The 14,733-nt window shown below is 40.4% G+C and overlaps 1 protein-coding gene across 1 annotated transcript in view; it reads left to right on the top strand.

The window, feature by feature from the left end:
* The window catches only part of CAMK4 (calcium/calmodulin dependent protein kinase IV), a 173,653-nt gene that overhangs the window by 102,062 nt on the left and 56,858 nt on the right, over positions 1-14,733 (top strand). The window contains exon 5 of the mRNA XM_050913388.1: positions 11,372-11,444. Within this exon, the coding sequence (XP_050769345.1) occupies positions 11,372-11,444 (73 nt within the window). The remainder of the gene's footprint in view (positions 1-11,371; positions 11,445-14,733) is intronic.

Below are 14,733 nucleotides of genomic sequence, written 5' to 3'. Positions count from 1 at the left end.
TGATAAAAACCAGTAATTTAAGAATGAAGAAGTGTGTGTTAATGCTCATTTGTAGCCTTTCCAATGTAATTTGGTATTTCCTTCCTGTACAGAGTTGTAATAATGCCTTTATGCTTTTTTGTGGTCAGCACCTTATTTTCCATCACTGGACAGAATTACTCTAAGTAAGTCAGTATCTACTGACTACAATATTCTCTTTGAGACGAGAGATACAGATGATTTTTTGTAAATGTTTGTGCATGGGATACTGCTTACAGTGTGGTCAATGTATGCACTTAGAATTAGGTGAAACACCAGGCGCCAGAGGGAACACACTTGCAGCTTTATAAATGACTAAACGACTCAAGCAATGATGATGGTACAATTATAATACTGGCTGGCTTCCTGCCACTCTCTAAATGCGAACTGATGTGACATTAAAGCTTGCCTGGTTCTTAACTCCACTGTGGAATGCTTTTCACTTAAAACATTTTCACGTAAAATGTCCTCTTACCTTTTGTTGTTATTGCTTGAGATAACCTTGCAGGAATTGTTAGCATGGGTATGTCCTAATTGGGACCAGCTTGTGTGTTGCTAGCCCACTCTTGGAACTGGCCAAGCCTTTGGAGGTAGGACACATCAGTGCCTGTGAAGCTCTTTAGTTTGTAGATATTGTTAAAATTGAGACTTCTTGTGATTAGAGCATCTCTGACATACGTATTCTCGGTTTTCTGCCACAGCCTCACCGCTGTAATATAGATATACATGGTCTGGATGCCAGACAAACTAGGAGAGATACACCTGTTAAATTAAATAGGAAGCTGATCGAGCCTTAGCTGATTTCCTCAATCACTAACAAATTTAGCTTTCATATTTGTTTGAAATGCAGAGAGGTTTTAACAGCTCTGTGCAGGTGACAAGATGAGGTATATATACCTACAGCCTATATAGCTGTAGCCTACACATATGAATATAGGAAGTCTCTGACTGACCCAAGAACTAATGATGTGTCTTCTATGCCTTGATTCAACACCTTTCCTGAAATTATAAAATCACTTAGGATGTGAGTGCTTTGTACATTTTGTTTCTCATTGCTTTTTCTATGTACATTATGACGAGAGTATAAAGGGAAGCCAAAATGTTTTAGGAAGAAGTACAGTTATCCTAAATATTCAGAGCACTAAAATGCTTGTCCTAAATGATAATTAAGTTGATTTTTGGATGAAAGCCTGAAAAGCAGATCCTTTTCAGACAATGTACTTCTCAGTGCAATGTTGAACTTCAGCCGCTGGAGTAAGGAATGTATCACACATCCACACTGTAAGAGGTGCCAAGGCCACCAAAAGAGGACTGGAACCTGAAATAATCCTGAACTGAATAATGACAATGTGAAAACTCTTGCGAATTGTGATATAGAGGGATATAAGCACAATGTATGTTATGTAACAAGTGCCCAGTTTCAGAGTTTGATGGCCGCTTGTTTCACTCTTATTGGGAAGTAAGCCATGTGCCAGAGTGAGCTCCGGGGCAATGTGTTTAAAACATCACGGCAGCTACAGCTGTGCTGGTTTGGCATGGAGGGCTGGAGCAGGCACGTTGTTCACCTGAGCTCAGGCAGTATCCTTCAAACATCCTTGGGGGTCCAGGGTTTTGGTTTGTATTTCATTTCTTAAACACCTCTGTAATCTTCTTGTGTAGGCTATTCCAGTGGCTCTCCAGCCTGGTAATTAGATTCAGCTTCAATATTAGGAAAAACTTCCTTTCTGCACCTTTGGCCAAAATCTGTTTGCCTTGTACCCAGCAGGCAGAGAAAAGGTGATTACTTCCTTCTTTATAGCAAACTCTCACACAATGGAGGACTGCGGAAGACTGTATATTCACAGGCCCTGCAATCTTTTGTCCCTGGTCGTGTTTTCTATGTCTCAATTAGTGTCCGCTGAACTTCCTCCACATTCCCACATCTTTCTTATAACGTGGTGGCCTTACCTAGACAAAGAAATCCAATGGAAGCCTCACCTGTTCTTGGTGGGGTGGCTTCATCAGTGCCTTCAGTGCTGCTCTTTCCCCCTCCCCAGGCCACTGCCTCCTGTGCAAGCTGCCAGTGATCCTTCCCTTTGCCCTCTCCCTGTTGCTCACCAGACAGGAGCTGTAAAATGTTGAAATAATTCAGTTTGTCATTTTGCCTCACACAGTCAGTTACACAGAAACTCATTTGAGAGAGAAGTTTGAGCTGCTAGTTCATGAGGACTGTGGTCTCACAACCTCTCGAAACAAAGACTATTATTTTTTAAAATGTCTACTGAAATTAAGCTCCTGAAAGATGAACCTGTCTTTTTGAAAATGGTGGGCACTGAACTGTTCTTACTAATTTCACTGCAGACACCTGGGTGATGGCTACTTTTGAAGGTGTGGCCATTTATTTAGTCTTACCCCAGCTTTTAATGTATAATTCCTGATTTTCCTACAAGATTTTTCTAGTTCTATGGGTGGTACAGAAACACTGAGTAGGAAGCAGAGAGAAAGTTAAAGAGGGGAAAACAAATGCTAGTATGAGATGCAAGAAATATATAATCTTTCTCTAAATTCTCCTGCATGTCACATTTATTAGAAACTGCTTCTTACTTAGTAACGATGGAGGGAAACTACTTTTCCTGATTGACTGCAATGCTGCATTTCATTTCTAAACAAGGTATTGAAGAAAAATGTCTAGTTTGTTTGACTTGGAGTCAGATCCAAACCCAGTTTTGTATTTCCCATTATCCTTCTTCAGATCATGGGCAGGCAGTTTGAGTCATTAGCAACAAGAACAGCTAGTCTGCACTGAATTATGAAAATGGTTGTAAAATAAGGGAGAATCAGCAAACTGAATCAGAGCTACTTTTTTAATATTTATTAGTCTTCAATGCTGTAGTATGGAAAATACATAAATGTTTAGAAAGAAACCTTACTTTTTAACTAAACAAATGCATCAAAGCAACAAGGAATTGGAATCACCTCAATACAGGTATGAGCCAATAGATCTGTGAATCATTCATTGAGAAAGTGTTCCTTGTGGAAACCTTTTTGCTGTTGAATAGAGTGATGTTATTTTTTTTTTTTTTCCTGTTCTGCTAATTTTCAGTCTCACTTTGCCTTGTAGAAATCTTTTAATTTCATTTTAATGAAATATAAGAATTTACGTAAGAATTGAGTATGTACAGAAAAAATCTCCATGACAACTAAAGAATTTTAGATAAATTAACATTTATTATATAGAACAAAATATTTTAAAAAATTGTTAGCACATACTGGCATTGGGACAGATCTTGTATTTATGCAGGTCAGTGTCTTGCCTGAGACCATACATGATGTAACAGGATGCAGCCCACAGGTAAGATGTGGTACAAGAGTTTTGGATAAAAGCCAGCTAGAGGCAGAATGAAAATGACCCTAAAAACAGGGATGGCTTTTTTGATATTGTGATGTTTATAAAAAGTAATCTAAAAAGCAAATACAGACATGAAGGAAGAAATAGAAACAATGTTGGGAAGTGATAAAGTAATAAAAAATTTTACTGTTTTGGATGGCTAAATAGATTGAGCAGGCCCTTTGCAAGCTACATGATATATTTCTAGATTCACCTAATACTGAGATGCAACCAGCTCCACAGCGTGGAGAAATAGTATTTATAGTACCAATATTAAATGATGGCTAAATATTGCAAATTTTAGAATAATTGTTTAGATTGATTAGCATAAAACTAAGTGCCTTTACTAATCTGAGGTAAGGGAAGCAAGAAACAGACTTTACCTGCTCAGATTTCAGGCAAGGCTGGAGGATAGGTAGGGTGGCCCGTGTGGGAGGGAAGCAGGGAAGTAAAACTAAGAATAGGAGAACTAATCCATTTAGAGTGTGGGGGAGGAAAAAGTAAGTTTGTTAAAGTGGGTGAGATTCAAATTTTCTTGATCACAAGGAGTCACAAGAACAGCTTGTGTTTAAAATTGCAGGAATAGTCATTACAGTGGATTCCTATACCCAGGAAAAACAAAAGAGAAAGACTTTGGTTTCAGGGTCAGGGAGCTGGTAGAGTACTCATTTCTTGTACCGTTTGGTTCCTCTTCCATGTTGCTTCTTCCACCCCCCGGCACTCTCGATTACAAGTTGCAGGAGTTGTTACAGTGCAAAGTTTGCAGTGGCTCCGTGGACTGCGCTGCCCGGGGAAGGACGTACAACCCTTCCTCAGTCTTAGATGAGAGGTCTCACTGCCAGGGCAATAGCCAGTGCTGACCAAGAATTTAAGGTATTGGTAGTCTTGCATGAAGAGGTGTGTGCCATCAGTGAGTATCCCAGTCTAGCATCCTCTGGCACTGGATGAGTCCTCTGCTTGTTCAAAGCGGGTTGCTGGGTGGTTTTGATTCCTTTTTTACCACTGTAGCTGTGCAAGCACTGTTTCTCTTGCTGGATTTGGAAAGATCTGGCCCTCTGTCTTGTTACTGATTGAAAAATCAAACCCGAAGCCTAGTCCTTTCCTTCTGTGATGAAATGTTCACTTGTTTGTTTTTGTGGGAGATATTGTTTGTTTCCACTTGTTGCCTAACATGCTTGTCATTAATCCCCAGGTACATGTATTCCAGTCAACTGTAAAATTGTATATCAATACAATTTTAGTATTGTTCTGAAAATTGATTCTAAAATGACATGTTGGGATTCCCCATCTTTTTCCTCATTGATTTTCAGATCAAATGTGTTTAGTTTAGCAGGACTGCGCTCTTCCTTTTATTTTTTTCCTACCAGTAATAAAGTTTCTGCAGAGGAAATGTGGCCGCTGCCTACCTCTCTTTACTGTGATATCCCACTGCTTTAGTGGCTTCATACAGATGTGGTGAGTTAAAGCATAGTACCAAGTCCTAAGAAGAATGTCCCAAAAGGAGTAAAATCTGGTGCACGGTCTTCCCAAATTATGCTGCAGGCTGCAGAAGTATGGTGAACGCTGGTAAGATTTTATGCATCTGCTGAGGTAGACTCTGATGAAGATGTGCGTAATGGAAGCATTTTAAGCAACATAACAAGTGTTGCAATTCTGTGGTAGAGAGAGGCTACAGTGAAAACCGTCTGCAAAACTAAAGGATTTATATTGCCAGAAAACTTCCAGTACTCAGAGGGAACAGAAATGCTGGAAAGGCTGGGTGGAAGTTGGCAAGCATTACTGCAAATTATTAAACGCTTGAATGCATACATGTGTTTGACGATCACGTGGAAGCTGCCAAATTTCAACTACCTGCTGTGTATAAGAGAGCATGCCTCACAAGAAATGCATTATACTGTTTCCACAGACTTGCTGGGCGGTGTGACGCTAAGGGAAGTTTTGCTCAGTACTAAATTTTTTATAGCTCCGTTACCTGACAGCACAAGGCTTTTCCACCTCTGAGCTTCAGCAGCAGCTGAGAGGGAGTTATCACTGCTTTAGTGGGGTCACCATGGGTTCTGGATTGGGGGGGCTCTGCCAGGTGACTGGACCCTGCAGGCAGGCAGGGGTGCGTCTCGGCACCATGGGGAGCAGGGCTGTTCCCCAGGGGCATCTCCACCTCCGGTGGTAGTGGGAAGGAAGAGTGAGGAGGGGCCTTTGGGAAATAATTCCCTGCTTATCTTTATAGAAAGAGGTGGATATGTCTCAAATATGTTCACATGTGCTTGGAAAGACAAGATTAAATCAGATGGTGTTTTAGGAGACCTGTAGCTTGGTGTCCATCAGCACATACTCTGTTAGATGTGTGTCTCACCATGTACAAGTGTAAACAACTGAATCGGCATATTTCAATAAACGTATACATGCAAGCATGAAAAAATTATTTTACACAAATGTGGTTAGAATACAAGTCGTTTATTTTATCAACATCTCATTTTTGCTTGCTCTAGAATGTCATCTTTGATTTGAAGCGCTGTCTTGAATTTCCTGGACGTTTGTGACACCAAATTCAATGTTTTTCTAAGCTTTTTTTTTTTTCTTTGACTTCTAAGCATTTCGGGGTCCCTTCTTCTGGATTCCTTGCTGTCTTCCTCACAGTGTTTTTCTCCAGCACTCTTTTGGCCTACCTGGCTCTTTCATTTGCATATCAAAGAGAGTATTTAATTAGTTCCTTATTGTTGCTGTTGCTGTCTTTCTGTCCTCTCAATGAAGGTTTAATCTTTCTTCACCCATGCTTTCCTTAAAGATCATTCTGTAAACTAGGTATAAATAATTGGTTTTGCTTCCATAATAACAAAGTAAGACATTTCTGCAGGTTTCCTTGCCATTATGGAAAAAAGGGCCATGAGTCATTGTTAATCTGCAGGCTGAAATTGAAAAATCCTTGTAAAGAAGCTTCATTGGTCTCAGGTAGGAGTGTTGTTATAATAAAGCAAACTGGCACACCTACCATTTGTCTTATGTAAAATATTGCAGGGAGGATGCAAAAAATAGATATGCAGATGATCCCCCAGCATTATTACAGAACCTAAACTACAGGATAGTCTTCTTTCAGTACTCTTCCTTACTGCCTAATAGCCAGGTTTTAGTTTTAAAGCAGGGTGCCCTTAGAAATAAATTTTCATCTTTAGCAAGAAGTATGTCTTTTTTCATTTATTGCTGTTACAGAAGATTAGGTTTTCTACTTGCTAGATTATTATTAATTAACAATTAGGTTTGTATTCTCAATAAGTCTCGATTCTAGACTTCTGAAAAACTAGAAAGTTAACTGCATGTGACATAAGCTGTAATTGGCTTGCCAGTGCATGTTATTCACATGTAACATCAGCAGACGAGTCAGTGCATTGCACAATAATTCTACAGTTGGTCTTTACTGCTCTCCTGAAATACGGGCCCACACTTCATCACATTTATTTACTGTAAAGTGTAAATTCACAATGGCTTCGTCTTCAGTGTCTGTGCGTGTGTCGCGTTTCTGTAGCGGGGGAGGGGCTACAGGGGTGGCTCCTGTGAGAAGCTGCTAGAAGCTTCCCTGGCTCCAACTCGGACCTGCCTCTGGCCAAGGCCGAGCCCATCAGCAACGGTGGTAGCGTCTCTGTGATAGCATATTGAAGAAGGGGAAAAGACTGCTGAAGCAGAGAGTAAAAGGGTGGAGGAAGATGGAGGAGGAAGAAGAAGAAAAAAGAGAAGGAGAGGAAGAAGAAGATGGAAGAAGAAGAAGAGGAGCTACAGTGAAAAGAGGAGTGGGATGTGAGAGAAACAACTCTGCAGACACCAAGGTCAGTGAAGAAGGCGGGGGGGCAAGTGCTCCAGGCACCAGAGCAGAGATTCCCCTGCAGCCCATGGTGAGACGGCAGGCTGTCCCCCTGCAGCTCATGGAGGTTAATGGTGGAGCAGAGATTCCCCTGCAGCCGGTGGAGGACCCCACGCTGGAGCAGGTGGCTGGGCCCAGAGAAGGCCGTGACTCTGTGGGAAAGCCCACGCTGGAGCAGTTTGTGGAGGACTGCAGTGCGTGGAAAGGACTTGAGTTGGAGAAACTCATGGAGGGCTGACCCCTGTGAGAGGCACCCCACACTGGAGCAGGGGAAGAGTGTGAGGAGTCCTCCCCCTGAGGAGGAAGGAGCAGCAGAGACAATGTGGGACAAACTGACCACAACCCCCATTCCCACCCCCTGCGCCGCTGTGGGGGAGGAGGTAGAGGAATTGGGAGCAAAGCTGAGCCCGGGAAGAAGGGAGGGGCCGGGGGAAGGTGTGTGTTAAAGATATGGTTCTATTTCTCATCATCCTACTCTGATTTGATTGGTAACAAATTAAAAACTGGTTTATTTTTCCCCAAAATGGAGTCTGCTTTGCCTGTGACTGATGGTGAGTGATCCCTCCCTGTCCTTGTCTCGACTCACGAGCTTTTTGTTGCATTTTCTCCTCCCAGTCCTGCTGGGGGGGAGGAGTGAGCGAGCGGCTGCATGGTGCTTTGTTGCCGGCTGGGCTTAAACCGCAACAGTGCGCTGCTTCTGTTATGTGTTTAATGTAAATGAGAGCACTATCCTATCCTTACCAACATATAGTTGTCTAAGTCAAGGTGAGCTGGTCTTCTGTATGCTGTGGTCAAGAGGGCAGTCTTGAGCATCTCTTTGAGCTCTCTTGTTTCCAGCAGTCAGGTAATTGGCAGTTTTCTTTCCTGCACTGGTCGGGCATTGACAGGAAGCTAAAAGAACCTCATGTTTTCTTTTATTTTGTTGAGTGGAGGAAAATACAGAAGTTGGCTGCATTTAAGAGATGTCTTTTTTTTTTTTCCCCAGGCTTATCTGTTTGAAAAAGAAAGGGTAGAACAAATACTGGCTTACCATACTGCAAAATTAGAAATTTGTTGGATCAAGGGAGAAATGTAAATTGAATTGTAACTGTATTGCCACGTATTTCTCTGATCTTCATCACATATGTTGGAAAATCAGAGAACTTCAAATCCTGTTGAAACCTTAAAACCTTCTGCCTCATGTGTTTCTGAGGTCAGGTGCACAAGGTCATCCTGCAGCTGTTGGACTCAAGGTGTGATCAGGGTAGTCCATTTCTAGGGGATGTATGCCTGAGCGATGGTGGAATTAAACCCAGCGCGCTCCTGGCAGCTCAGCCTACGTGCAGCACTTCCCCAGCAGCAGCCCCGCAATGCCTGTCTTTTTCCTGCGGTGCATTGCGGAATATATTTCAAAATCTATGGCAGTTTGAAAGCAGAGGGTCAAACTAGCACGGCAGAGTTTTTGGTTTTACTACCTTGTGAACAAATTTGAAATTTTGTTACCATCTCCCATGCCCTACTGAAGATTGTAAGCTTAACAGAATGATGATGTGAATGGCTTTAATACATAGAATCCTGTAAAACAAGGACAGTGTTTTAACATGCCTCTTGTGTCATGGTCGGAGGAGTAAGTTAGCACCCAAAGTACCAGCAGGGAAGCGGAAAGGTGGAATGGTGGCGAGGTCTGTATTCTCAAAAATGCTTATGGATGCTACAGACAGGAACCTGCTGGCTGACACTAAATACTTTATTTGAATTAAAAAGGAGGAGTATATTTGCAGGAACAAAGACCCAAGCAAGAAGGTCACTGGGCCTCAGGTCTCACCATGTAATCTACCAGAGGAGGATAATTCAGCCTGAAATAGCTAAGGAGGAATCTTACTTTCAAGGATAATGTAGCATTTTATTGTGTAATTTATGATTTTTCATAACCTCTTACCTAAAATTGATGCTAAAAGGCTAACATAATGTCTCATTGAGTAAACTTTGCTTTGTTTTACCCTTGTGGTGGTAAGTTCAAGTAAAGCTCTCCCTGATGGTTTAAACAGATGACCAAAGCAGGGGAAGGGCTTGAGGTAGAAAAATGCAAAGGAGGTAAAGCAGTGCATATGGGATGGTAGCTGAAGGGCTACGAGAAAAAAAAACCTTCTAGAAATAAGGCCAAATAATTATGCAGCCAAGAAATCATGGTGAAATAGAAGAACTGCTTGAGAAGGATTGCTTGCTGTTACCGATGCCACATGAATAGGCTTAGTTATCTGTGAACACAATGAGTGTTCAGGTAAAGTAATAGCAGCTGGTTAGGAATATCGCTGTATAAACTATTTTTCACAGTGCCATGCTTGTTACATATGTTTCTGGTGGAATATAATCTTTGCATTGTTTCTTATTGCACTTAATCTTCTAATGAATATGTAGTAATGCTTTTCATATGTACATTAGTCAACACCTTTCCTGTCAGCTTTTGTAAAGCTGTAAGGAGTTGCACTGAAGGTAGCTCAATATGAGTCTGTTATTTTGGAGAAGAGAAGTCATAAAAAGATACTGCAAAACAGGGAAAGCGGGGAGAAAGGAGTATACCCTTCCTGCCACAAGCAGAGTCTGTTTCTGGACCCTGAGGCCGAAGGTCTTTCCAGTGACTTTTGACTTCAGTTGTTACAGGCTTCTTGCTCCCCTGCTTCATGGGGATTTTAGGGTATTGTTTTGTAAAACAGGCTTGTGTGCTTGCAGGAGATCATTTTATAAAATGTCTCATAGGCACCACAGGTTCTGTTTCTAGACAACATCTGTCTGTTTTCTTGGGCTTTGAAAAACAAATATGGTAAAAAATCAAACCTTCAGGTCAGAGATCTGACCTTTAAGGTAACTCTCTGAGAGAGAATTATTGTAGTTCGCAAATACTGTGTGTAGTTAAATACAATAGTAAAAAGACTGTTGGGTGTCATAAATGGAGCATTAGTATGTGTTAATGATAGATCCTTCTTTTATTAACTTCTTATATTTCATTGTGCAGATCTGTATCTTCTGCTGACTCTGTGTAACTGAACTGTGCATTTATATAATGTTTCATTCTGTAATGACAGTTCTTGGAGAACATGCGATGCAACTCCTGAGTCAGCCCCCAGACTCTGTGCCACTGCTGGTGTTCTTCTAAAAGAGTTGCAGTAGCACAGGTGGGCTTTGGGAGGCCAACCCAGAAATCTGCATTAACCCTTGCTGCCTTTTCTATGCAGCATAGCATACAACATGTTGAAATACCCCACTGCAGAACATAACCTTAATACAGAAAAGTATTTTCTTTCTTAATGTTTTTATCACGGTAAGGTTCCAGGGAGATAACATTATTAAAGAAGAAAGTTGAGGTTCTGTTTGTTTTTACAAGATTGAACTGATGTAAAAGCAAAGGGAAAAAGAAAAACGGATTTGCAGGATCTTCAGAACTCATAAATATTGCTGAACTCACCATAAGCTGCACATCATCAGCACATTTACAAAATCAAGCTATTACGTGTCATCTATACAGAATAAACATAGCATACTGGCTATTTACATTAAGAAGGAAAAAAAAAAGTAGTTTTAGTTTTAATGAAACCTTGTTTCTTTGACTACAGAGCCCCCAATTTTCTACTGATGGGGGAAAAAAAGACAATTGTTTGGCTCATTATACTTGAGGGATAATTTGAAGCTAGTAAATTTTTATACCAACCCTTTCTCTTGAATAATTCAAATCTGTGTATGCATAGCACAGTGATTTTGTTTAATAACTAACTAACTAAATAAGGGGGGGGGGGGGGAGCTTAAGTTAAATATAAAAGTGAAAAAGCAGTTCCTAAAGGGCACCTAGTTTTACCTGAGAGTAATTCAGATTCCCTGAATTTTAGAAAATTCCAAAACCTTTCAACTGAATGTGTATATATTACAAGCTTCTTACCCAGCTGATATTTTGTCTCCAGTTTTTCATTTAACTGGGAATCAAAGGTAACCTAAATTGCAAAAGGGTTGTTTTCTATTCTTTAGGGGACACCCCAGAGTCCTGGTCATATTTAAATTTGATTGTTTTCTAGCTCATTTTTGAAAAGAAGCTTTTGGCTGCACGGTTTATTTACCTTAATGCATAATCCTGAACACAATTTCTCTTGTTGCTTTTTCTGTAGGATTGTGGAAAAGGGTTACTACAGTGAACGAGATGCTGCTGACGCTGTTAAACAAATCCTGGAGGCGGTGGCTGTGAGTATTATCTAGCATCATATGCTCAGCACCTAATCTTTCACCTATAATGGCTCAATAAATAGTTATGTGTGAAAGAAGCAAAGTTCACTGGAGACACACAAGTGTGGACTCCACTTGTGTGGAGTCCACACAAGTTCCATCCTATAATTAATTTTGTATTGATTTTTTTTAAGGTAGTGGCATTTTGAAGGGCAAGAAGTGACTTTGGATGGCAGTCAGCAATAAATTTAATGCTCTAAGTCGTCTGTTACAGCGGAGCACATGCTCTGTCCAATCTCAAAAACCTGTGGAGTTCAGCACTGATCGTTTTAGCCCCAAAAGTAATTTGAAATTGCTGGCACTTGTGTAGTCTTTCGTTCATTTTTTGCAGAGTATGTCACAGTAATTTATTTGGAACCTTAAACAAAAGAGAGTACATTACTTTTCCTCTCAACTTAAAAGGATAACAGATTGGCCAAACATGTTAGCTGGTGCAAAGAGTTAAAAGAATTTGAGTCACAGACTCCTGCAGAATATTGCCATGAAAATAGTTATGCTTCATTTGCAGTTGTTGCCTGAAGGTGACCCATCACAGTTTTTGCCACTATGCAGGAGCATTTATACAAACAAGGCTCATTGCAAGAAAGTGTGGACTACTGGGAAAGTGGATAATGTAGGTTACACTGTATCTAACCAAAAATCAGTTCTCACTGTTCTTCAGATTGCATGTACATACACAGAATGACAGCAATATTGAGAGAGATCACAATAAAGTTTGCTGCCAGTAGTTTGTGCAGTTCCTAATATACCTTCTTTCTCTATATTTTGTGTGGTTTTCAAACATTTGAATTTTTGTACAACTATTTCACATTCTGTCGCTTAGAGAAAGGTATAAAGATTTTTGAGGCAAGAGGATGAAGGCTTCTAGTGGCTACATTCAGTATTTCTGTACATTATCCATACTTCTCAGTCACTTGTAGCTCTTCCATCTGATTTCACACCAGATGTTCCACCAAACCAGCAATCAGACGCTGGGAAAGTACTTAAGAAATTAATTTGTCAAATGTCTAGTTTGTATGCTAGCACTGATCACTTCCAGTGCCAAAGAGAGTGGACATGTTGGACAAGAAAAAGCAGTCCAGTTGGGACACTCGGAGCATTTCAGACAAAGAGTAATATAGAGGCAATTTTACTTTGTGAAACTAAGATGTTAGCAAGGCCTAAGGAGAGATAGACACTAAAGATTTTGCCTTCTGCTGTGCCTGGCAGTCTGACTTCAGAGTCAGCAGGAGATGTTTTGGATTTTATCCAGTGGCACTGTGTGATTGTCTGCAGCAGATGTTTGGGGTGAAGCAGCCAGGTAGCAGAAAGACTGCAAAGATCTTGGAGCGGACACAAGTGCTCAGAGGTGTGCAAATAGCGCAGATGGGACTTGACTGACTTTGGGTGTATTTCCAGACTGTCAGACTTTTCAAACAAAAAACAACTATTGATCACATGGAAAAAAGAGAGGTCAGCCTGAAGGGCTCTTTTGAAGGATGGTAGTGGTGAGACAGGAGCTGTACAGATCATCCACGGAGATGCAGTGTTGAAAGAGCTGTCCTCAGGAAAGGACTGGTGGTGATAATTGATCTCTGTGGAAGGTACCTAGAGCTGAGGAAAAGTTAATGTGGTTACAGCAGTAATGCAATTATTCAGAAGGAACAGGCCAACTTGGGCATATTTACCTGGGATGGTAACGAAATACCCCATTGTGAAAAACTCTTATAAATCATGGTTTGGTATTATTTGTAAGCCTGTTCACACTAAATAAGATATGAGAACTGGTGTTTGCTGCAGTTACCAGACAAACTGCAAGGCCTTCACATTCACTTCATGCTACTTTCTGAATGATCTGATGCTTACTGAGTCATTCTCATCCAAAGTAATCTAAATTATGTATTTAAATTTAGTGCAGAGCATAATGCGTTTGTATAAACTTCTTAAAATCGGGTCAGATTATTACTTTATGACCAATTTTTTCTTCCAGTCGAAGTGTCTCAGTTAAGATGGTTCTACATTATTTATCATTCTTTTGCAAAAATGATGATTAAGTTTTGCTGAAAGATGTTTCAGAAGGTTTTTCAGCTCTTTATTTTAAAAGCCAGGAACCAGACAAAGATCTTCAGTTTCTATGAATTGTAAAAAATTGGTTAAAATCAATGGAACACTAATGTACAAAAGCTAAAAAGCTGACCTTTATATGAGCATGCAATAATTTGGATTTTTATAGATCCTTGTACTAGCTAGGATGGACTGTATTGACTTTCGCTCTTATAGCTGACACTGATCATCTAAGCCAAACCTGGGAAAGCTGTGGAAGCAGCAGTTCCCATGTTGGGATCTTTGCAGCCCAGCTGAAATACTGTGGTAGATTGGGGCTGTAAACTTGACAGAATGGCGTTTGTGAGCAGAATGAGAGTTATTGTTAGAAACTGGGAAATACTGCTGCAGCAGAGTAATCTTTCCAGAATGAAAGGAAATACATCATAGACCATTCTTAAAACCAAATAATTTTACAATCCCCTCAATAGACCACGCCAATGAATACCCTCCTGGCACCAGGTAGGCATTTTGACCTCTGCAATTTTTAGAAATTACTCTTAGCAAGAGAAGCATTCAGTCTTCCCTTTGTGAACTCTGTTAAATTAGTTTATCTGCTTGTTTTATAAATCCCTTGTGAAGGCCTGTCACTGTAGTAATGGATCTGTCCTCACAGTGGATCATTGGCATGAGGAGGTATGTCTTCATTTAGCAAAGGTTTTTTTGAGACTCTTCTAAAGGATTTAATCAAAACTGTAAAGTGGGATTTTAAAAGCACCTAAGCATTTTTGTTCAATTCCTTTTGAAATTGTTAAACCAAATGGGCTAATAGTCATGGGGGGAAGAAAAAGAATCCCCTAAAGCTTCTAGGTATCTGTTTCTTGTAATATCTGAGTACCTGTAAGCCTAGCTCTAACTGGCTTACCAAGAATTAAGCAAGCAGCCAGAGTAGCACACAGAAAATGAATCTTAATCTTCCACGTCACAAACCAGCATAAATATATCGGACATCTGTCCTCCCAAAAACAGAGAAAATAACAAAACCAGTATTGTTTTGAAGACCACTGCATCCATTTTGCCTTTTTCCATGGTTTTTCCTTCTGCTGGTTACATCTGATCCGGTGTTCCCAGTCCATGACTGTATTTGCCCTTAGTGGGAACAAATTACCTTTTTTTCTCTTTTCTGCACCTTCACCTTTTCCATTATTCTTCCATTGTTCTTCAA

Source organism: Gymnogyps californianus, chromosome Z (genome assembly GCF_018139145.2).
Source record: "Gymnogyps californianus isolate 813 chromosome Z, ASM1813914v2, whole genome shotgun sequence".
Taxonomy (NCBI): domain Eukaryota; kingdom Metazoa; phylum Chordata; class Aves; order Accipitriformes; family Cathartidae; genus Gymnogyps; species Gymnogyps californianus.
Note: the sequence above shows the minus strand (reverse complement) of the source record. Positions and strands in the feature narration are given on the sequence as shown.